Source organism: Panthera pardus, unplaced genomic scaffold (genome assembly GCF_024362965.1).
Source record: "Panthera pardus isolate Hobbes unplaced genomic scaffold, ASM2436296v1 HiC_scaffold_3, whole genome shotgun sequence".
In the NCBI taxonomy this organism is placed as follows: domain Eukaryota; kingdom Metazoa; phylum Chordata; class Mammalia; order Carnivora; family Felidae; genus Panthera; species Panthera pardus.
The window spans coordinates 24,688,714-24,713,346 of NW_026526876.1; the positions used below are offsets into that span (position 1 = coordinate 24,688,714).

General features: G+C 45.3%; 1 protein-coding gene across 1 annotated transcript in view; it reads right to left on the bottom strand.

Annotated features, from left to right (window-relative positions):
- The window catches only part of GNA13 (G protein subunit alpha 13), a 43,958-nt gene extending 24,851 nt beyond the window's left edge, over window positions 1-19,107 (bottom strand). The window contains exons 1-2 of the mRNA XM_053893493.1: window positions 18,645-19,107; window positions 15,989-16,215 (exon numbers count right to left, since the gene is read on the bottom strand). Of these exons, the coding sequence (XP_053749468.1) occupies window positions 15,989-16,215; window positions 18,645-18,927 (510 nt within the window). The 5' untranslated portion in view covers window positions 18,928-19,107. The remainder of the gene's footprint in view (window positions 1-15,988; window positions 16,216-18,644) is intronic.
- Between the last annotated feature and the right edge of the window lie 5,526 nt (window positions 19,108-24,633).

Consider the following 24,633-nt stretch of genomic DNA (forward strand, 5'->3'; position numbering starts at 1 on the left):
TCTAACATTATACTTAATTTCTTAACATTATACCTAATAGCCGGCCTAATGATATTGTAAGAGTTTGTTCGCAGTTTTCAAAATGACTCTAAAATGAAAAGAGCTTACAACCATCCAAATATTTGAAATATACCATCTCTACAAAAGGTTCCATGTCTTTCCCCGCCATTAATTTGGTCTTCAAACTAAACGTGACAAAGAGGCCGGCTCTACATGGGGTGGGCACATCGGGCACCCCCCCCCCAGCTGTGTCACGGAACAGCCCCACCTCTTCCTCCATTTAGTGCCCCCCAACACTCCACTCTGCCCACTCTTCTCAAAGACCCTATTATTCCACATCTTTGAGATGACCTACCTTTTTTTTTTTTTTAAATGACTTTCCCTATTCATTTTCCTCTAGAAAAAAAGGATTATGAAGTATTGATGGGATACACAGCACAGGTTTTGAAGAGGGTCACAGCATCATCTGTATCGTGAGAGCATATTTAAAGTACTACCACCCATGCCTGCTTGGTTCACAAGGAACAAGGCAGCATTCACTTATATTCAAAAATATACAGGCAACTCTTCCTTGTCAAAGGAAAACAGGTCAATATTCAGTAGACTTCAAGTGAATGCAGTTTCCAGTTTCTTGCTAGCGTTTTCTATGTGCATCACTTAAAAATGCCACAAGAGCCAAAAATTAGTCAGTTACAACATTAAAAACGACCCCAGTATTTGAAAGTATTTTTTTTCCAAAGGAAATACCTTTCCAAACTAATCTAAAGTAGTTTACAATAGCCTAGATATAATTTCCCCCCAAAATGTTTGACTAATTTAGGCAATTAATTTCCATTTTTTCTTACATGTAAGCTATAAAAACAAACCAGGGCACAAAATTAAAAATAGGACACTTTTGGAAAGAACTAAGTTATCAGTTTATTTTGTAAACTGCCTTTTCCTTGCCATTGCTCACAAATTAATAAACTCCTTTTTACATCCGGTTGCTCAATCAGACTTCTCACCAAAATAATTTAAAGCTAATGGACATATTTTTCTAAGAGTTTTCCTACAGTCCTACCAAATCCCAATTTCACACTCAACACAAACCGTACGCTGCAGTTTAGTAATTCTACCACAGAAGTCACGGGGCGCCTGGGTGGCGCAGTCGGTTAAGCGTCCGACTTCAGCCAGGTCACGATCTCGCGGTCCGTGAGTTCGAGCCCCGCGTCGGGCTCTGGGCTGATGGCTCGGAGCCTGGAGCCTGTTTCCGATTCTGTGTCTCCCTCTCTCTCTGCCCCTCCCCCGTTCATGCTCTGTCTCTCTCTGTCCCAAAAAAAAAAAAAAAAAAAAAAAAAAGTTGAAAAAAAAAAAAAAAAAAGAAGTCACAAAAAAGAAGAACCTGACTTTTTTTCATTCAAACATTTCATCCCAAAGAGAAGAAAGTTTAGCTGTATGCTGAGTATTTACAGACACATCTGTATCTTAGACTTATGTACCTTATAGCATATGTACCTTATACATAAAAGCTGTTCAATTCTGTTAACTTAAAATATCAATTATTCTCCAAACATCATAGAAGAACGACAACCCTTCCTTAAAATAATACAGGTTTCAGAGTGGAGGTCAGCATTCCTTTTTCAAATCATTCCTTAAAACTTAAATACAAATTTTACATGTGAGGAAGAAGTTTAATACGGAAGGGATGAGGGGCTAGTTCCCACACAGTATATAATGTTATTCAACTGGGCAGCAACATAGTAAGATTTACCCTATACTCCATGTTACCAATAAGCAGCACCACGTTTTGTTCATAAAAATATACATACAGGAAAGAATTTTCCATTCAAATAATTCACATCCATTTCTAGATGAATGCCTTACCGGTTCTCTGAGAAAATCACCTCCTCCAGGAAATGCTAACGTTGCAACGTTAAAAGAATGGGATATAAAATTGTACAGAAAGTATAGAAAAGTTTATCTCCGCATCCAATATTGTATTCAAATATTAGCAGGAAATATACCAAAATGTCAATAAAGATGTCTTAGGATGGCAGTTAACGGACTAACTGGATGATTTTCTACAATAGAGAAATATGTTTTAAAATTTAAACTTTAGGAGCACCTGGGTGGCTCAGTCGGTTAAGCGTCCAACTTTGGCTCAGGTCACGATCTCACAGTGTGTGAGTTCCAGCCCCACGTCAGGCTCTATGCTGACAGCTCAGAGCCTGGAGCCTGCTTCGGATTCTGCATCCCCCTCTCTCTCTGCCCCTCCCCTGCTCACACTCTGTCTCTCTCTTTCAAAAATAAATAAACATTAAAAAAAAATTATAGGGGCGCCTGGGTGGCTCAGTCGGTTGGGCGGCCGACTTCGGCTCAGGTCATGATCTCGCGGTCCGTGGGTTCGAGCCCCGCGTCGGGCTCTGTGCTGACGGGTCAGGGCCTGGAGCCTGTTTCAGATTCTGTGTCTCCCTCTCTCTGACCCTCCCCCGTTCACGCTCTGTCTCTCTCTGTCTCAAAAATAAATAAACATTAAAAAAAAAAATTAAAAAAAAATTATAAAAGAATAAAACAAAATTTAAACTTAAAAAAAAAAAAAAAAAAAGCTAATTTGGGTTCTGGAGCCTGTAAGGAATTCCTTCAAAAAACAAAAACAACTTTTTTACTTTTCAGTTTCCACCTAATGATAACACTATAAAGCATAAGAGTTTTCAGCTCTGGGGTGCCTGGGTGGCTCAGTCGGTTAAGTGTCTGACTCTTGGGTTTCGTCTCAAGTCATGATCTCACGTTTCATGGGTTTGAGCCCCTCATCAGGCTCTGTGCTATCAGCACATGGCCTGCTTGGGATTCTTTCTCTCCCTCTCTCTCTGCCCCTCCCCTGATTGCTCTCTCCTTCAAAATAAATAAACTAAAAAAAAAAAATCAAGAGCTTTCAGCTCTGAAAAATTCTTCAAAGTTAAAATACTCTTTTAAAAAGGGTCATAGACAATCCCAACAGCATGAAGAAACGTTGAGCTCTGCCAGAACTTCTTCGGTAGTACTTTTGGTTTTTTGATTCTCAAAAAGCAATGACCTCAGTTGTTGAAAAAAAGGTAAAAAAGAATACAGTTTTCCAATCCAGAACCCACTTCCCAAATACAGTTTCAATTCCCCAGCTATCTCAATAGAGGGGCCTGAAGAATCCTCGTGAACGTACACTAGATGGAAAGTTCTGCTCTGTGATGATGTGCTACAAGGCATCCTGAAATCCCCACAACTCAAACCTTGTGCAACAACCAATCGCAGCATTAATTATCATTAACAATCAACATTCATAAACTAATTCTATGCTTAGAATCACACAGCAGAGGAGAGGAAAAGCCCAGATCACTTTATTCCCAGTTTAGTGTTCAGTCCATCATCCTAAACTCTCTTGCCCACAGAGAAGCCCCCCTCCCTCCCCCCCACCCCACCCCCCCACAAGGGCATTAACTACCATCCATCCCTTCACCCTCTGCCAATTCATCAGGTCAGACAGCAAAGCAGCACGACCTGTGTTTCCGAATACTGACAAATGTGGGAAATAGTTCAGAATGTATACTGGCAGAGCAGTTCGCTTCCAAATCTCTGCTCAGTTAATCGTGTTATTAAGGGATGCAGGAAAGCGCGCACTGGGTACAGCACGGGCCATGGGGTCCTACGGCCCGAGTTTGAATCGTGGCTCTAATCAAAACGAGCTGTGACTTTACCTTCTATGGACCTACGTACCCTATGATTTATGTACAAAATGAAGTGAACTGGACCCACGTACCCTCTTGGGTCTTTTCTAGGTTAGCAAACACTTAGTGATCCTGCGTATTCTCGGCAGAAAAAAGATCAGCAAAGGCAGGACACTACAGCATTTATCACATCACGGACAACCACTGGTGGGGGACTTATCCGGTTCCCACTAGATTCAAAGCCTCCATTAAGGCAACCAGACACGGTGACCTTGAGTCCCCGGGGCCTGCGTAGCCCAGAACATGGTGTGCACAGGTATTCAATACATGTCTGCTGAAGGAACGAAGGAATGAACGTTATTCAATGGCCAAGTTATTGCCCTCACTAAACAGGATACGGTCATAGGTAAAACTATCAAGCAGAGTGAAAAACTCTTCTGTGTTTCTCTGGCCTAACGTTAACATTATTAAGTGGAATTAACTCTGCTTCTGAGACAGTGACATTCAAAGAAATCGGTCGATATAAACACAATGTCCTCTTGAACTTTGAAAAGGCTTGAAAAAAACCCAGCCTGCTAAGCCAGATGGTTGAAAGTACAGCAAAAGGGAAATGAGAACAGTCGGCTAATTTCAAGTGAACCTTCTCTACTTCCTCACCTCTCTTCCTTCGTCGAGCCCCTCCAGCCTGGCTTCCCCCTCCCCGGGTCACCTGCCACAGCAATAGCCCTCCTGTTGCCAAAATCAATGAACACGCTGGTCTTCACCTTGCTAGGCCTCAGTGGCAGGTGGCACTTCTGTCCACTTTCTTCACTGACACACTTTTCTGGCTCCCGTGGCATGACACGTTCCTGAATTTCCACCTTTCCAGCCATTTCTGCCAGCATCCCCCTCTCTGAATATTCTCAGACGGTCTGCAGGTTCCTAAAGATGCTGTCCTGAGCCCAATTCTCTCTTACTCCCTGCCTTCCCTTGGGTACACATTCTAGAGACTTTAAATATCACCTGAATACAAGGAACTCCTGAATTTCTACCTACGGCCCAAAGCTCTGTTCTGGATTCCAGACTCATGTACCAAACTGTTACTTTGATTCCACCCACGTCTCACAGAGATCTCAACCCAGTATGCCCAAACTAAAGTCTTAATCTTCTCTGTCAAATCTCTTTCTCACACAATCTTTTCATTTCAGCAAGAAGCACCACCATTCACCTGGTTGTTAAAATCAGAAGCCTGAGTCACCCTTAACGTACGCGCCTCCCTGCCCCCCGCCATCTCATATCCAATTTATCAGATCCCCGTGATTTGCCCTACAAAGTGTACCCCAAGTCCACGGTCTTCTCTCCATTTTCACGGCCACCGCTTGCGACCAGCAGCTCGTTCTGCACTCATCTCCTGACTCGGGCACCGCTCTGCATCCAGGGGATCTCGATAAATATTTACGGACTGACGACTGCTCTTCCCATTTGCCTCCAATTTCCACACTCCGGCAAGCTTTTCCCCACACACGTCCCGCACACACGGTCTTCCTCTGCCCGCCGAACCTTCCTTCTTCTCGCCTGGCTGACCCTTTCGCGTCCGTGGGGTCCTAACCTACAGGTCCCCCCTCAGACCATCCTCTTGTTCCCTCACGGCTTCCTTTTCTTGTCCTTCAGAGTATCCACTGCATGTGATTACCGATTTGTCTGCCTATCAGTGTAGGCTCCTGCACCTAAGCAAGGCCAGTGGGAACAGAGATCGCTTTCATTTGGTTCACTAGCAACCGTCCGGCCTGCAAACAAGTGCCTGGTCGTTAATAGGTGTTCAATTAAATGCTACTGGATGGCTGCTGAGAGCTGCCAGTTAACATTATCAGACTTGTTAAAGAACGGATCTCCTGAAAAATCTGCTGCTCAAGGCCTTCTCATCCACATTATATTCTTGGTTTGCTCTCCACGTTCCCTATTTGAGAAGAGAATTCAGATTATGGACACTCAAAATGGACACGCAAAGCAGTGCTCTAAACCTTAATACTTGCATATAGTACAAAATACAATTACACATAAAAACAGAAGATGAGCATACACACTCCCTCGAAAAGACTGCGTTTCTACAGAATGAAAGTTAAACAAACAAAACAAAGAGCCTTCTTTTTCAAAACAAAGCCATCTTACATTACGGCCCAAAGTACAAACTGCTGTTTCGCAGATGAAAACCTTGGTTTCTTACTAAATTGTAACACTAACCTTAGAAAGGTTTACATTTGCTCCTAATTCAAAAAGTCAAGGGAGAAATGAAGCAAGTACATGTAATTCTCCTTGCCCTAGTCTAGAACTGAAATGCGTAACATCTATATGGTATAAAGTCCCTGTAACGTTTGAAGCTGTAGCTAAGGAACAAGGACACTTTACTGCACATGTAGTAATTAGCAGCAGTTAAAAATAGCAAATCATGGGGTGCTTGGGTGCATTAAGCTCAGTCCATTAAGTGTCCAACACTTGATTCTGGCTCAGTCATAACCTCACAGTTGTGGGACTGAGCCCCACATCAGGCTCTGTACTGACAGCATGGAGCCTGCTTGGGAATCTCTCTCTCCCTCTCCCCGTCTCCCTCCCCCAATCTAAGTAAATGAATAAACTTAAATTTAGCAAATTATTAGTACTGCAATATCTTAACTGGCTAAATCACATTATTCTTTAAATATTTCAACTAGGATAAACAATGCTTGCAGTTTTGTGAATATAGAGCATTCACTTACTTAGGTTTTTAAAAAAATCAATAAATAGGAATTTATTTTTTTTTTTAATTTTTATTTATTTTTGAGAGAAAGAGGCAGAGCATGAGAGAGGAAGGGGCAGAGAGGGAGAAACAGAACCTGAAGCAGGTTCTGGGCTCCGAGTGTCAGCACAGAGCCCGATATGGGGCTCGAACTCACGAACTGTGAGATCATGACCTGAGCCGAAGTTAGATGCCCAACCGACTGAGCCACCCAGGCGCCCCAAAAAATAGGAATTTAGAGACCATCTTATATCTGAATGACAATTTAAAGCATAATCTTCTCATTTGTTAGGCCTCTCGTGGCACACAGCTGACCAGGCCGTAACTCGTGAGTGACTCTTCAGCGACTCTGAAAACCTGGTGCTGTTTGCTCACTGCTAGTAGCTTCCATGAGTTTCCCTTTTACTTTGTATCAATAAACGGATACAACCACACTTCCTATCAGGAGGCCCATACAACTCTATACAAGTCCGACTAGTCAGTCTGTCTTATTTAACAGAAAAATAACTTTTAAATAGATTATCCAGTGAATAAGAAGAGAGTAACCAGGATATTGAAAAGGAAAGTGAAAGTCTCTTACGTCCGCGCACCAATTATTCATTAGTCCAGCTCTTGTAACCCCAGAGGAGAAAAGTTCTCTTCGCAGGCTAAAGGGTTCCTATTCTCTGGCTCAAGGAACCCAAAGACACTGTTACATCTTAGCTAAAGGGTTTTGTTTGTTGACTAACATTGTTTTTAAATGACAAAATCAGTAACATGGTTTCTTTCCTTAGGGGAGCAAATCTGAAATTTGTTTATTTTGCTCCCCAAGAAAACAGAGTTCTGTTAGACTAGTGTTTTTAGTTGGCTTTTATACGAAATGATCAGAAGTTATAAAATCTCACAAAAAAGGGACATGAAATCTTTAAAAAATCGTTGTATTTCGTAAGGAACTTTTTTTTTTAATCCTTGGAAAAGAAGCCCAAATACCCTCTTCAACAGGCATCCTCGCAGAGCCTCTACCAACTACAGGCCCAGGAAACAGAAGGGGGGGGGCGTGCAGGTGTGTGGGCAGAGGATCCGCACAGACACAGAAAAGGAGGGAAGGAAAAAGAAACACGCACATTCAGTGGGAGTGGCTGGGGCACCTGCACCTATGCCAGAGGTCACCTCCAAGCCGCCAGCAGGAAGCTAGGATTTGATGCGTTCCGCCTACACATGGGCTTGAAAACCAAGCAAAGTGACAGGAGAAGGCAACAAGACCCAACAGCGCGATGCCAGCTCGGTTCCCTTCAGTAGAGACGACATCCGGTCTAGTGAGAACAGAAGTCATAGCCCGCGTATTTTAGAACTCGGGTTTTTTATACTGGTAACCAACAGAGTGAATCAAATCAATGCTTACAGGAATTTGTTTTTTTAAAAAGCTACTTATGTAAAAGCTACTTATGTAAAAAGCTACTTTATGTGCATGTGGCGTATGAGGAACACCAAGAGCTAATGTTAATAATATGGCTAATATGAGCCGGGCACTGCGCCAGAGGCTTTACTTTACATGGATCATCTCACGTAATTTCTGTAACAACTGGTAATAATAGCAGGCCCTCAGATAGTCCCCATTTTACCATTTCAGAAACAGAAAAGGCTGGGGGACTTGTTCAAACTCACACCATCTAGTTCCATGTTTCCCAACCGTAGAGCAGGTGACCGCAGCGAATTTTAAGGTCGTCACATTAAAACCATTTGTAAAAATGTCTTGTAACATGTGAAATGAATAAATCGGTAAATTGGAATATGGTTATTTTCGAATTTGCTTGGAAGATACGTGGAGCAAATACCAACTACACAGGTCTTTTGACTTAGACCTAAAGCCAAAAAAAGTCAACGAAGAGTAATTCCACTCAAGTTTTCTGCATCTATTTTATAATAGTTGGGGAGGAAAAAGTTCATCGACAGCACGGATTTTAAAAATCTTTTTTATTCATTTTGCAAAAAGAAGAAAGCGATTAAGTTGGAAAGATTAAGATAAATAAACAACTACCGTTGCAACAGATTGGTAACTTTAGCCAAGGCCACTGAAGTCCTGACCTCAAAACAGTATTACTATTTCGTTGATAGCTATCAACCCATTCTAATAAAGCTCTGCTAATGTGGATGTTAACAAATTCTCTTGAAAAAAGGCATCTTGCAAAAAAAAACTTTTTTTCACAATGACAAAAGTAAACTCTATCATACAGCTCACACACACACACACACACACACACACACAGTACTTTCAAGCAAGGAAATGAAATTAATTGTCAATTTCCAGATATATTCAATTAAAAAAATTGGTAGTTTCTAACTGGAACAAAAACCAACACAAACCACGATCTGGAATGCTCATAAGCAGTATAAAAACTGTGACAGCTACCTAAGAAACACTGCAAAGCTGGGGCGCCTGGGTGGCTCAGCCGGTTGGTTAAGCGGCCGACTTCGGCTCAGGTCACGATCTCACGGTTCGTGAGTTCAAGCCCCGCGTCAGGCTCTGTGCTGACGGCTCAGAGCCTGGAGCCTGTTTCAGATTCTGTGTCTCCCTCTCTCTCTGCCCTTCCCCTGTTCACGCTCTGTCTCTGTCTCAAAAATAAATAAACGTTTAAAAAAAAAAAAAAAAAAAAAAAGAAACACTGCAAAGGAGCTCATGAAATAACAGCACAGGTGTCCCGACAGCCCCTTCTCCACACCAAGTGCAAATCTGGGCAACCATGTGCTGGACACGGGCCGTTCCCAAATGACAATTTCTTAGAAAAATACATAGCTGCCTTTCACGCTGGTTGCCTCTAGGCTCTCATGTTTCAGGGTACACGTTAAAAGACACGTTCACTGACGGAACATCAGCTGAGGCTCACTAGTACACGTAGTTTTCAAGGATGTGAAGATTCAAACAGCCTTTATCATGATGAGCGGCGGTGGGGATGAACTGTACCGCTAAGTTAGTAACTCTACCATTAAATGTCATCTAAGATTATTACATCATAACTATGACCTAAGTTAATAAAGTAAGAAAGGAATGACACAGGGATATTACGCAAGTTCAGAACGCGGGAACTGTGACTACCAGTGCAACGCTATGTATTCTTTTTTTTATGTTTATTTATTTTTCAGAGAGAGCACGAGCCAGGGAGGGGCAGAGAGAGAGGGGGCAGGGGATCTGAAGCGGGCTCCACGCTGACAGCAGCAAGCCCCACGCGGGGCTCAAACCCACAAACCACGAGATCACGACCTAGTCGAAATCGGATGCTCAACCAACTGAGCCACCCAGGCACCCGATGTATTAACAAAACCTTACACATACTCAAAAGAGAACTTTCTAGGGGAGTGTTAATTATCTGTGTGTATGCGTGTTGGCCAGAGAGGCTGGGAATGGAAGGAAAGAATGCTCCACGGACATCACGCTTGAGTGCTTCACAATGGTTCAGTGCCCAGTGCTGTGGACCGGCAGTCAGCAGATCAGGGCTCCAGGGTCTATACTACCATCTTTTACCAGCTCTGTGAACCAAAGTATCAAGAAACCTCTCGGCATCTAAGTTTTCTAATCTGTGAAATGGAGACAGCGGCATGTATTCTATTCCTCTCAGCTTTTTAAAGGATTATATGACAATGTAGCTGAAAGGGCTTTAAAAGGTACAAAGCAATTTTTATAAAACATAAGGTATTAAAAAGTGATATAATTATCAGCCCTTGAATTAATTTTCTGGAGAAAGAAACTGGCACCTGTTTGGGGCTAACAGGACTAGGTACCCCAGCTTGGTGGGGCCTCTGCCTGTCTGCGAAAGACGAAGAGGGAATATTCCATCCAGGAAGCCTTTGGCAATTACGGTTTTCTTCAACTTGAGCTCACAACCCTTTCTCCCGGGTTAAATGTACTGTAGTACGGAATTCTGAAACTCAAGCCTCGTTTTCACAACAAAACGATTTCCTCGCTTCATCCCGTGGTTGTTTAATGAACATTTTCAGAGCAACATAAATTACTATACCACTAGCTTTATTTAGCAATAAAAATAATAGAGAAAGCAGCACAGTATTTTACAATATCCCTTCAGCACCCAGAGCCTAAACATCCCATAGCTAGTTAAGCTATAGATATAAACACGAACACACTGACACAATATATCAAGAGATACGTATCCATGTAAACGCACATGCACACACACTATCTCACAAAATTGTGTTAACATTATAAGCACATGCCAAAGCACCCTCTTTTTTATTTTTTACTTATTTTTAAATGTTTACTTACTTTTTTTCAGAGAGAGCACATGCACACGCAAGTGGGGGAGGGGCAGAGAGCCAGACAGGGAGAGAGAGAGAATCAATGAGGCTCTGTGCAAGAGCCCGAGGCGGGGCTCGATCCCACAACTGCGAGCTCCCAACCGGAGCCAGTATCGAGAGACGGACACTCACCTGACTGAGCCACCCAGGTGCCCCTTCTTTTTGTTTTTAACGTACAGTCCTGTAACTCTGGGTTTCTAAGATGTGGATCAGATTTCATCTGATCAAATTCACCAAAAAGGAAATTGTATCTACAGAAATCTAAATTTTAAAATCTCTACAGTTTTTAATGTTACATATAATCCCTTTGTTATGTATGCTGAGATATTTTACCGTGATCCTAGAATCAGTAGACAATAGGCTTTTTGCAACTTGGAAGTCAAAGTCCTGATTTGAATTTATTCATAAAGGAAAACAGACCAATTGTTTCTCTAACAGACACACGGTATTTTCAACAGACGATGGTAATTGATTCCCTTTTTAAAGCCAACCCAAATTACTGCTAAAGAGTAAACCAGTGCCTCTCACTCTATAGTGTTTCAAATCCATTTTGCCATACAAATAAAGAAATAAGTATTTTAGCCCAAACTGAAGTTCCTCCTTTACTTAGCACTCGGCTGCTCGGCACAGATCGATGCCTGAGGCTAAACAGTTACTCTGTTACACAGACGGACACAAGTTCTGTCCTCACGGATAAACCACCTCATCAGCTCGGAGAAGCGTCACCGTCATGAAGCACAACCTGTACTACTTGGGTAAGAAAGACTAAGTCTAACTGAAGGTACCGTGATTAAAAAAGAAAAGAAAAGAAAAGAAAACAAAAACAACAACAACAAAAAAAAACCCCAGCTTTGGTTTCAGGGATTGCAAAGAAAGACTGGTCATTACAGGAAGTTGTATTAATGCTGACAAGTTAAAGTGTTTATAGAAAGTAGGAAGCTCTAGAATGTCCCTCCCACTCACACTTTCCTGCCCTATATGACCAGTTCCATTAACGGTGTTTCTATTTCTGAGTAAGTCACCGTGTATTAAATATTCAAAACAATTAACTGGCAACGATTCCTGGCCACTTTGTCAGGTTTGCTCCGTATCTGCAGTCCTATCGGCTCCCGGCCAAGCCCCGTCTCCCATCTCTAGTCCTCGAAGTTACCAAATTCCCCGACTACAGTCACACAAGGTGTTCCAGAGGGTATCTCATCTGTACCGCGGCAGGCCCCAGTGAACATACTGCAAGGCACAGCGTCACGAACGTTCGATCCGGTACTAAAGGAGACCGCTTCTGAACGATGTGTTATCCCGTGAGCTCGTTTCTAAGAATTAGGAAGGTACCTTAAGCCAGCACAGCAATGTAAATCTTAGATTTTTCTTCTTCCACAGTAAACTATTTGGCTTACCCATAATGAAACTAACCAGAAAAGGAAATGTTTGCCTTTGGGAGCTTGGGAAAGAAAACATTCGTGTTTGCACCCGAAGTTATTCCTAACAAATGAATGGCTGGCTAAAACCCCAGGCTGTGATACCACTACCCCATCCCTTGCTCCAAAGACTGGTTATAAAGCAGTTGTTCATCTGAAGGAAGAAGAAAAAAAAAAAAAAAAAAAGAGCCATAAAGAGGTTTAAAAACCGTTCCCATTTGTTTTCTGCATTTCAATTTGCATCAATAAATTTAATCACCAATCATTAGTTGAAGCAAGCAAACAAAAAAGGCTACTTTTATTCATCTGCTAACTCTACCCTTTTCCCGATGGTTTACTTTTTCCATCCAAGATTCAAGAATATACATTGTTAAACGTAAAAAGAAAAATTATGGTTTTGTAATACAAGGACTTCCCATCTCCTAGAAAAATTAACAAACTACGTACGGAAATGATTCCTATTTCCCAGAAGAAACTTCATGTGAGATGTTTCTTTTTTTCTACAAGAACCTTATACTTCAGAATGTCTAGAAAATGAGTTAATGACAGTCAGGCCTATGCTAGTGAGTGAGAAAAAGACAAGACGTGCCAAGAGAGCCTCTACTTCAGTGGGAGGACCAAATACAAGTGGCAACGAGTGGAGTACAGGCGACCCAGGGGGGCCAGAAGCAAGCACACGGAGGAGAGAAGACAGGGCAGGGAGCCGCGTTCCAGTCGGGAGGGCTGGACAAAGTCCTGACCCTGAGGCACTGTTCCTCAGGGTGGCCAAGGAGCAAATTCATCCAAATCACGGAGGACTGTCTGCTACAAATAAATACACATCACTGGGTCCCATTCCAGGTTCCTGAATCAGATCCTCCTGTGATGGGAGTCTAGGGCTCTTTTTGTTTTGTTTTGTATTAAACAAGCACTGACGCAAGGGGTCCAGGGACCACATTTAGTCACATTAAAATGTGATTACCATTCTTCTAGGTCAAGGGTAAGAGCTAATGAATAGATACAATAATGAAAAACCCTGACAGACCTTGTACAGACAGCCGAAGCAGCAGAAAATCAGGGTATGTGGAAATCGAGAGGTTACAGGATGTGCGAAGTAGTCTAATGAATATATGGTTGGAATCACAGGTAGGCTAGCTAGTCTTGACTCAAATAAAGAGGCTGAACTCTGTTCTGGACGTAACGGAGAATGAGCATAGGTTTCTGAACCAACCCATGCTATGTCTGAACAAGATTACTTGGGAGTCCAAGCAAGAGGTACCAAGAAATCAGTGTAAAGGAGGAAAGGAGGAAATGGACGCCAGAGATTTTTCAGGGGGTGGAAAAGACAGGACTCAGGGGTTTCTGTGTGTAGAGAAAAGGAATTGAAGAGAACTGTCAGGAAAATCTTCAGTGAGCCAGCTGCCCTCTCAGTGTCCAACGCTACCCCAAGCACCACACAGCCTCCAAAAGTCCAAGAGTCATGAACTCAGGGCAATAACGGGGCACCTTCTATACGCGCCAGGCACCATCAACAACGCCAAGTACACCCAGGAAAAAACTTCCGGTCCTCCGGGAGTTTAAAATTACATCTCTCCCGGGGCACCAGGGTGGCTCAGTCAGTTTAAGCGTCCAACTTCGGCTCAGGTCACGATCTCATGGTTTGTGAGTTCGAGCCCCACGTCGGGCTCCGTGCTGACGGCTCAGAGCCTGGAGCCTGCTTCCGATTCTGGGGCTCCTTCTCTCTCTGCCCCTCCCCCACTTGCACTCTGTCTCTCTCTCTCTCTCTCAAAAATAAACAAACATTAAAAAAATGTACATCTCTCCCTGGTCCTCTTTTCTTCCGTCCCTACTTTTTAGGAGGAAAAGAAGTATCTCTGGAACTTGTCTCTCCTTGTGCTTGACGCCTTCTTTGCTACAAAGCATCAGCTGGGTCAAGTCACGACCACGTGGGGTCCTGAGCGGTTGTAGGGATTTATTCCGAATGATGGACACTTAGGAATGCTTTCTCAACTAGGACGACATGGCAGTCTTGACACCAAACTGTCAAGATGTAAGTGTCCAAATTCAAGCGTCAGTGGAGCCCAACTTCAATTAAATGGGCTTATGGAACTTTCCTACAGAAAACTTAGAGTACAGCTGTTTGTTTATTCATCCAACCAATATGAACCATATGCTTTTAAGATGGATGTTTCTTCCCTGACCAGGAAGGATGAATAACATCCTGAGAAACCTTGGAGAGAAAGTGTGACTTGTCAACAAAATGAATTCAGAAGAAAGGAGAGCAAAGCAGCACTTAAACCGGGAGAGATGGGGACAAGGGACGGGAAAAGGGCGTATGGAGGAACCATCAGCTGTCAAAGAACAAATACTAACCAGGGGGCAAAATTCCGCCACACGTCTGAGAACTGGATGGAGGTCACTTGTCAAGTGAAATCCCCGATTTTCAAAATGTAATGTTGCCAACTCCTCCATTTTAACAAGAGTGTGAGACAGGCTTTGCCTCCCGCTAATGGACAAATTACTGGACAAGACACACACAGTCTTGACGAGAACGACGTGAGACGTACGTCATCCAGTGCTCAGGCTGCACGGAGCCCGTGAGAACCATAATTCAAAGAAAATAAAGATTCAGAATCAGTTTTATAAAAAACTAGCACGAACACATTTCTAGAACTTTGAATAACCAAGCCTGGCTTCTGAGTATGAACTGAAATGGCAAAGACTCCTAGCTGTACATCTTCTTGTAGCCACACCCATAACTGTGGATCTCTTTAAGGCCGATGACCTCATCGAACCACTTTCTAAGCAGTTTTACTTTTTAACTGTCACTTTTTTTTTTTTTATTATATTACGGTAAAACACTTCAAATCTGAACTGCCTCCAAACTGCATACAGTCTAGATTGTTATTCCTGGGATCTCTCCGGTCTTTGGCAAATAAAACTCAGAATACAATCAAAGCATTCACAGTTAAACTGCAAAACACTTGATTTCAATTATTATTTGTGTACCTTTAACCCCAATCAGATCCTTTCTTTTCCACCCTACCTTCAGTGCTGGGTAACAAAGTTTTATGATATTCTAAGATTTGTTTGCTTTTCAAAAAGAAACATTTTGGGGGCGCCTGGGTGGCTCAGCCGGTTAAGCATCCGACTCTTGATTTCGGCTCGGGTCATGATCTCACGGTTCGTGAATTCAAATCCCGCATCGGGCTCTGCGCTGACAGGGCAGAACCTGCTTGGGATTCTCTCTCTCCCGCTCCCCCCCACCCCATCCCTCCCCCACTTGTGCTATCTCTCTCAAAATAAACTTAAAAAAAGAAACCTTTTGTAAAATGTGCTTAGAAACCTTTAAAAAACACACAGAGAAAGCAGATATATAAAAAGCACAATGACTTAAATGTTATCAAGAACTTTAGTCTCTTTATATGTTTAATTAACCTGTATCATAAAACGAGTACCTTCAAAGTCTAAATGACACATGTGAACAACTCAGTTCAGTTACTGAGCTCTCAGTCCAAGACTAAAAGATCCATTTTTTAGGAGGATGACTTTCATCGTGGCAATTGAGAGGATATTATTTTCAAAAGGAGACTAAAATGAGGAGAAAATACCCATGAAAATCACTATCATCTTATTTGCGAAAAGAAAAAAATGACCGATTAAACACCTCTGCGTCACCAACTCTATGGAGTTCAGCTTATTTTTATCTTGCTTAGTCAGAAGCTCATCCATATAGCAACCCAACTTTTCTGAGGCTAAAATTCTAGACGGATACATTTTTGTCGTGGGAGTCAGGGAAAACAGGTGTTATTACAACCAGCTCCCGATAAATGTCACTAGAATAAATCGACAACAACGTAAAAGGACAAATCTCTTACCAGTTGAAATTCTCGACGCCGGTCATAGGCGTTCTGTATGCCGCTGTCTGCCCACAATGCTCGTATAACCGGGAGATACTGTAAAAACACTTGACTTTCCACCATTCCCTGGGCCGCCATGGAGGACCGTGTGTCGAACGCCATCATCTTGTCCCCGTTGACTTGGTTTGAGTCGTCTCCCCACGGGATATGAAGCTTCTCACGCGCGTCCACCAGCACCCGCATACCTTTGTTTAAAAAGAAAGGAAAAGAGGAGCTAGGAGCCACTGCATACTCTCACCGGTGCTATCCCGGTATTACTTTCCGAAACTTCATAACTACTGCAGGCCTACCTCCTCCAAAAACCCAGACCAACATCAAAACACCCGCAACTCTGCAGAGCTTAAAAAGCCGCTTGTTCGCAGTCATAAAATTAGAGCCTGGAAAAGCAAACACTATTCACACAATTGCTCTTTCTGGAGGATCTTAACACGTTCTAATTTATAAGATCACGTTTTACACAGTTTTAATAGAGGGGAGTCACAAGAGAACCAGAGCTGGCGAAGGAAAAAGAAATTATGCTGCAGGCTCTGGAAGCAACCACGGATTTTCTGAGCCCCTCAACAAGACATTTATGAAATGTCGAGAATCAAACATCATCACTCAGAGTTCCGTTCGTTCCCCAGGCATCCTGCTTTAACCCGACACCCAGTCTTCTAAGAGCACCTTCAAAACTCAAAGACTCCCAAACCAAGCCTCAAATCAGGGTAAGTCACGGGAAAGCCTTCGATTTCCCAAACGGGGAAGAAGAGGAGCTGTGAAAAGTGTATCAAAACAGAGCGTTCAACTCGCACCGGTTAATTCAAACCGAGTTATCTCTGATCACTGCACTGTGACCTTTGGTCCATCTATCTTAACAGCCACGGGACTACTCGGGTCACTTGTCCGGATAACTGAAAGCCCGTTTTTGCCGTCCACCTTCTAATCACGCCAACTCAAAAAAAGGAGATGTCCTGTGACTCACTTCATCTCATTGCCAATGTTAGAGTAGGGTCACATCAGGAGCCGGTGCACAAGGACCAGGTGTTTACCTGGCTCGTAATCAGTTACCATGTTGACTCTATTTATTGACATAATTCCAGAAGTTCGGCTGCATCAGGATACAAAGGTACCTTCAATTAAGGACTGGCAAGGCGGAGTCTGCAGCCTTGAAAGAGCCCTCAATTAGCTTTGTGCTAAACATTAAGATGGGACAAATACAACTGTTTTACACAGCTTAGCTGCAGGGGTATCAGGGCTCAGAGCTGACTCCTCTCCCCTCATTGCCCCTTGATCCCCACTCCCGGGGAGAAGTTTTCCTCTCCTCAATCCTGGGAGAAAGAAAAAGAAAAAAAAAAAAAGAAAGAAACAAAGAAAAAAAGAGTGACTGAGAAGGAGTTGCTTAAGAACTTCCTGAACAACAACAAAAAAAATCCCACTTGAAAAAACACTGCTTGAAAATCTGCTGAAATCTGTAGCAAACTCCGGGACAACTGCTACCCAGATGGGAGTTTCCTGATGCACCTGAACCACCAGGCCCTGTATCTCAAATCTGCCAAAATGCCTTTCATAAAAAGTAGAAAATATTCGATACTAAGAATAAGGAATATAATTGTCGCTGAAATAAGAATCACCTTCTCCGATTCTCCGAAAGTGCAGAAATAAAATTCACTTAAGAGCAAAGTTCAGCTTTAAAAATGCTGTCAAACAGAAGCAGAGTCTATGACCCAAGACGACAGTGATTCACTGACTCAACCTGCACAGGCTTTGCATCACTTTTTAGGCCAAAGATTCTTCATACCGACGCACAGTTTCATTTAAATAGTACAGCAAGAGGTGGAACCCCCCCTCTCCTGCCCCCACTTATTAAGCAAAAAGGAGAGTGGAACGTGTTGCATACTGATTACAGGCAAAACATCCTGCCCCGCCGTGACAATGGGGCGAAAAACCACTGATGCTAATTTTTTCAGACTAACTGCATGGGTTTACTCTTTCCTGATGCCAGCACAGTGCACAGGACTCCCTGAAGTTTCGTATCTTTGCCCCAAAGGGCCCACCAACTGTCACCCTTCGCCCTTGACAAGTCTCAGGCAAAAGTTTCCTTACTGAGACGGTTCCAAAACTCCCTTGCTTAGGAGGCAGCCAAGGAAGCAGGGAATTGGGAGCAGCCCCGACCCCATGTGACTCGGGTCACCCACCCCGGGCGGCGAGGTTGGGCAGGCAGCGCCGGGGCGGGGGATGGGGGAGTGTAGGTCTGGGGCCGGCCCTCGGGTCTTCTGGCCTCGTCCGGTGGAAGACGGGAGCGATCACCCCGCACCTCGAGGCACTTCCCTCTCGGAGGCGAGGCCAGCGGCGAGGCGGGGGTGCAGGGGACCTGCACTCGAACGGCAAGGGGGAAAGCGGGGCGCCCCCGGGCATCCTCTCCCCTGGCGGGTCGAGGGCACCCCGGGCAGGCAGGACCGCCGCCCAGGGTGGGCGCGCCCCCTTCCCGCCCGCCCGCCCGCTCGCCGGGCCGGGTCCTCTGCCCGGGAAGGAGCGAACGAGGGCGGTGCCCGGCCCCGCGCCGGCCGCCTCCGCCCCCACCCCCCCCCCGCGCCGGCCCGGGCCCGCGATCCCCGCGGCGACCCCCGCTCTGCACCTTTAATCACGTTGCTGTAGATGGTGGGGCGGAACTCCTCGCGCGCGCGCTGGTCGAAGTCCTGCCCGTGGATGATCCGCATCTGCTTCAGGAAGGTGGACTTGCCGCTCTCGCCCGCGCCCAGCAGCAGGATCTTCACGAGCCGCTTCACGTAGGTCTTCTCCCGGGACAGGCATTTGTCGATCTCCTTGGACTTGCGCTGCTGCTCGGCCTCGCCGCTCGTGAGCACGCAGCCGGGGAAGCACACGGACAGCACGGACCGCGACGGCAGGAAGTCCGCCATCTTGCCGCCGCCGCCGCCGCCTCGGCGGGCCCCTCCGGCTCCCTCCACCTCCTCCTCGGGCGGCGGGCGGCTCCTGCTACGAGGCTCGAGGGCGGGGAGCGCTGCGGCGGCCCGAGCGCGCCCGGGGAGGGAGGGAACCAGAGAGGTGACTCGCAGGGCGGGCCGGGCAGGGCGGGCCGGAGGAGCCGGGGAGGGAGGGAGGGAGGGAAAGAGGGCGGGGCCAGGAGGGGCGGTGGCCCCCCGGGCGTGCGCGCGCCCGCCGCCTCCCGGGGGGCGCGCACGCACGCACGCACGCACGCACGCCGAGGCCTCTTCCCACCAACCCCGCTCCAACCCGCCGCCTCCAGCCGTGGGCCGGCGAGTCGAGCTCTAGCCCCGGTGCCCGCGGCCGCCGCTCGGCGCGCGCGGGGGTTGGGGTGGGGCTGGGAATGGTCACGTGGTCTCCGGCCAGCCTGGGCGCGCGCTTGGAACCCGACTTTCTGTTTCCCTTTAATTAGCTGCGCCCAATGACTGGCAGGAGGGCCGCTTCCCCGAGCCCGAGCCCGGAGGCAGGAGGCCGGAGACCGGGTCCCAGACCCTGCCCTTTGGGGCTCTCCTACGGCTCTCACTGCTGGGTTACGTGCCCGCCGCCTGCTGTCAAGATTCGCGCGCCTAATTTCGAGGCCACTGGCTGGGGTGCTATTCAGGCCGCAGGCGCGAGTCTGGAAGGTTTTGGGGCCTTTTCTTGAGGTGGTTTCTTTGACATCCTGCTCTCCCAAGCCCGGAATGATACCCACACATCATCAGCCCCCCTCCCCACCCCCCCAACTCTTTTTGGCATTCTCAGACCCCGCAAAAGAGAAGATACTGGAGTTGATGTTAACCTGAGATGTGCGAGGAGGGGTTGCTAATGCCTCATTCGTGCCGCACCGAAGTCAGTGGATGGTAGCTGCAGGAGGGTGAGGTCATGGTGAAAATCCCCCTAAACCGGACACAGTGAAGCAGACTCTTCCCTACAAGGAAGCAGATAAGCTGTCTGTTTGACCTAGGACTGGAGCAAGCAAATTTTAGGTTTCCTGCCAGATTACAGAGGATATGACCAGCCAAGGGACTTTTTTGTGTCCTAACAGCAGATTCAGGCCCGGACACCTGAAAGGGCTGCCAGGGGACAAGCGACAAGTGACAGCTGGGGTGGCAGAGAGACTGTGCAGACAGGACCCCGGAAGCCAGCTTCTTTATTCTCAGTGTTTAGTTTCAAGTGGAAGCAGCCGTTTTGGTCGGTCTCTGTTCTGGGCAGTGCAAAGGTAACGTTCCTTGATTTGGGGCCCTGTGTCTCAGAAGCCACCCTTGTGTTAGGCAGTTGTGGTTAAGAGGTTAGCACTCCGAGAGGCACAGGGCAGGTTTAAATTTAGAAAATCAGTGCCAATCAGTTTGCTGTCCGGTTGGCTTCATGGCTGAGAAGCCTCATGAGTCAGTAAATAGGCTTCAGTAAACATGGCTATAGTAGGACTGTGTCCTGTTGTCCTGGCCAAGCCCACAGGGTGGACAATCTACAATCTACAAAGCAGGATAGGTTCACCTCCAGAATCTATGGATTGATAGAGTCAGAATCACCAGGCGGTGCCTTCCGGCAAAATGTACGGTAAAAGTCTACCCTGGATGGAAAAATCTCTCTAGTCTCCATAGTGTTCAGGAGGCCCTGTTCTCCAACCATGAAGCGGCTGACCTCAGCCCACAACAGGGGAGCAGGTGTGGCCCCCACGCACCATGTCTCTGCGGACTCCAGATGCTGATCTGAACTCATTTGCAAAAACAGGAGGGAAGCCTGGAAGTTAGGTAGTTAACATGTTGCTTTTCTTTTTCCAAAAGTGTGTGCAGCATAATGGAGAAGGGAGGGTGTCTAGGAGTCAGGAAGGTATTCCTGCCCAGCCGGTTCATGTTGTGACACGCAGAGCAGCAGAGAAAGCTATTCAAAGCCCTGCCTGTAACCCTTGGTTGGCTCGGATCGAGTCTAACTGGCTCTGGTCAGTGTTTCTGAGAGACATCGTTGGGCCTAGCCTGAGGTTTGCCGATAGCGGTCCAACTGCTTCTATTTAATAGTCAAGCCACCTTGAAATTATAAGTGTAAAAATGAGTTCGAGGTTTGGTGGTTCCTCAGAAAGTTAAACACAGAACTGATGTATGAACCAACAATTCTACCTATAGGTCAAAAATAATTGAAAACAGGTATTCAAACAAAAAATTGTGCACCTGTGTTCATGACAGAGCACTGTTCAGAAGAGCCAAAAGAAGAAAACCCGCCCTATATCCATCAATAGATGAGTGGATAGGAGGGCCTGGGTGGCTCAGTCGATTGAGTGGCCGACTTCAGCTCAGGTCATGGTCGCTCGGCTCATGGGTTCGAGCCCCGCATCGGGCTCTGTGTGGACAGCTCAGAGCCTGGAGCCTGCTTTGGATTCTGTGTCTCCTGCTCTCTCTGCCCCTTCCCCACTCATGCTCTCTCTCTCTCTCTCTCAAAAATAAATAAACATTTAAAAAATTTTAAAAAAATAGATGAGTGGATAAACAAAAATGTGGTATATCCATAAAATGGAATTATTCACCCATAAAAGGGAATGAAATACTGACTGATACATGCTACTACCATATAGATGAACCCTGAAAACATTATGCTAAGTGGAAGAAGCCAGTCACAAAAGGCTGCATATTGTGAGGTTCCATTTATATGAAAAGTCCAGAATAGACAAAGCCATAGAAACAGCAGGTTAATAGTTGCCAGGGGCTAGGAGGAGGGAAGAATGGGGAGTGACTGTTTATGGGTTCAGGGTTTCCTTTGGGGTGATGAAAATGTTTAGGAACTAGGGGCGCCTGGGTGTCTCAGTCGGTTAAGCATCCGACTCAGCTCAGGTCATGCTCTCACGGTTCGTGGGTTTGAGTCCTGCATCCGGCTCTGTGCTTACAGCTCAGAGCCTGGAGCCTGCTTCGGATCCTGTGTCTCCCTCTCTCTCTCTATCCCTCCCCCATTCGTTCTCTCTCTCTCAAAAATAAACAAACATTAAAAAAAAAAAAGAGGAAGAAAATGTTTAGGAACTACATATTGGTGACAGTTGCAGAACGTTGTGAATGTACTAAATGCCCTGAATTGTATACTTTAGTCAAATGATGCATTTGATGTTATGTGAATTTTATCACAATTAAAAAAAAAATGAAGTGGGGAAAATAATATTTTCTGTGAAAGAAAAGGCATCATTTAACACTGAGGTACCCACAGTGTCCCACGTTCAATGAACGAACGTGTGATTGTGTTTGTTTTAAAATAACAACGTAAGGTGGGGCGCTTGGGTGGCTCAGTCGGTTGAGCATCCGACTTCAGCTCAGGTCACGATCTCACGGTCTGTGAGTTCGAGCCCCGCATCGGGCTCTGGGCTGATGGCTCGGAGCCTGGAACCTGCTTCCGATTCTGTGTCTCCCTCTCTCTCTGCCCCTCCCCCATTCATGCTCTGTCTCTCTCTGTCTCAAAAATAAAATAAACATTAAAAAAAATTAAAAAAAATAAATAACAACGTAAGGTATATGTTTGCACCAGAAACAAATCCACTCTAGCAGTTGCTTTGGGTTACATTGTAACGGTATTAATGCTATTTTAATTTCCAGATAGATTGTTCCCTAACTAAAAAAAAAAAATCCAAACTGGCTAAGGGAGTACGGAGTCCTTGGTTAGAACTGAATCTGCTAGATTTCCAGAGGCCCCAGATGTGAATTCCTTGGAAACATATTGCTGCTAGCCACATGCAAACTGCGGATTCTGATGCCCCAGAGGAGCTGTGATAAAATGGTTGATTAGTTGCCATGCTCTATTCTTTCTGCAAACCCAAGGTCTGGTGGCAGTCTTGTGAGATAAACAGTGAAGCTGTGACTAAAAATGTAGAAATCCATTTCCAAATAGCTCTTCGTCTGTGACGTAGTCACTTCAGGAAGGACACGGGCCCTTTCCAGTAATCCTGGCGATGCTTGAAATCAATTACTTGTAACTCTTTTGTTGGAATTGGAAGATAGGCCTCCTATCTTACAGTCACAGCTTTTTTGCAGTGAAAAAAAAAAAAATGGTATTGTTGAGCTCATTTACCTACCCTTCGTGCCAAATAACTTTGGGCTATTTACAAAAATCAGTATTATCCAGAAAGGACAAAAATTTGTCACCCTCAGACATGCACATTCCAAAGAATATGCCAGAGGCTGTAGGAACAATTCCAAAAGAGGAGTTACTTTTTTTTTTTTTTTCCAAATGATGAGAAATCTAATTTAAATAAGTGTTTCCCCTGCCCAGGTGACTACTCACCACTCCGGATAGGACAACGCCTGCTTAGGTATGTTTATTTAAAAATCAGTCACATTACTTGATGGTTAAACCTGCGGTTAATTTTCTAATAAGGGTAACAACACAGCGGGCATCCTTGCTACACAAGTCTTCTTTTGCCTCATCAGTGATATACAATAGGTGGATTCTAATCCTTTCTTCCACATAAACACAGGCATGGATTTTTCGGATCTTCGTTTCCGGTCCTAGAAAGGGAAGGGGATTCCCTAGCCCTCCCGCGACACCAATCCCTGCCATGTGTGTAATGTTCTCAAGGCCCCGAAGCACTTTGACCTACTTGTCCTCATTCTCTTCTCTGCTCACAAGAGCCGGACTAGGAACACCCAGTGTCAACCTGCTCCCCTCCTGTCTCACCCTGAGTAGCTGATGGGGAAGAAAAGGTTTGAGGTGACACAACGGAAGCCTCATCCAGCCTGGCCACTTACAGAGCCAGAACGAGGACCACTGCCCCCCCCCCACACCCCCCGGCTTTGGACTCTACATCCGGTGCTCTTTCTGATATGCCAAGGTTGCAGTTGTGCCCCGAATGTCCAGCTGGATGAAGTTCAAACTTAAGCAGCTAACTGTGCTTAACCAGGAGGCACCACAGAGTCCCGTAGTTTTTGGTGGTTGGCGGGTCTGTTTTTCCAGCCCCTTTGCAGCTGGCTGTCATCGGGAAGTTCACTAGCTCTTAGGCTGACTCTGGTAAGATGTTCCATACGTTGAACCCAGCCTCTAGTTTGTAAAATGTTCCAGGTGGCTGATGTAGAAATCAGAAAAGAGGAGCCAAGCTTATGGCAATATTTACATGATGCGTAAACCCCAGACGTTCCCTTAATGTGAGTTAGAGATGAGAAGGCACCTTTTTTTTTTTTTTTTTTGGCAATGAAATTTGCCTCTCACGTGGAAAGTTTTGTGTGAAACTAGGCATGCAGAGTTGTGTTGCTGGTGGGGTTTTTTGTTGTTGTTGTTATTAATGGAAAACATGACTTTAATTACTGGCTGTACTTTTCTCAGCCTCCGAGAAAGATCCATGAGTTGCTGTGGACCAGCTGTGACCTCACTCGGCTTATCTGAACTCAGAAGCCTGTGCCGTCTTAAAGACACATGCCGGCACCCGTATAAGCCCTTACACCTTGCATAAAGCATCGGATTCATTTACGGGCAGTCTATTTATATGACACTAACAAAAAGCTTTGCCCGTAAATCTGAGATCCTTTCTGAGAAACTCAAAACATTTTGCTCAGTCCCTCCCCTTTATTTTCCCTCACAGCTTTTTATTTGTAATTTTTTTTAATGTTTTATTTATTTGGAGAGAGAAAGAGAGAGAGACAGTGTGTGTGTGTGTGTGTGTGTGTGTGTGTGTGTGT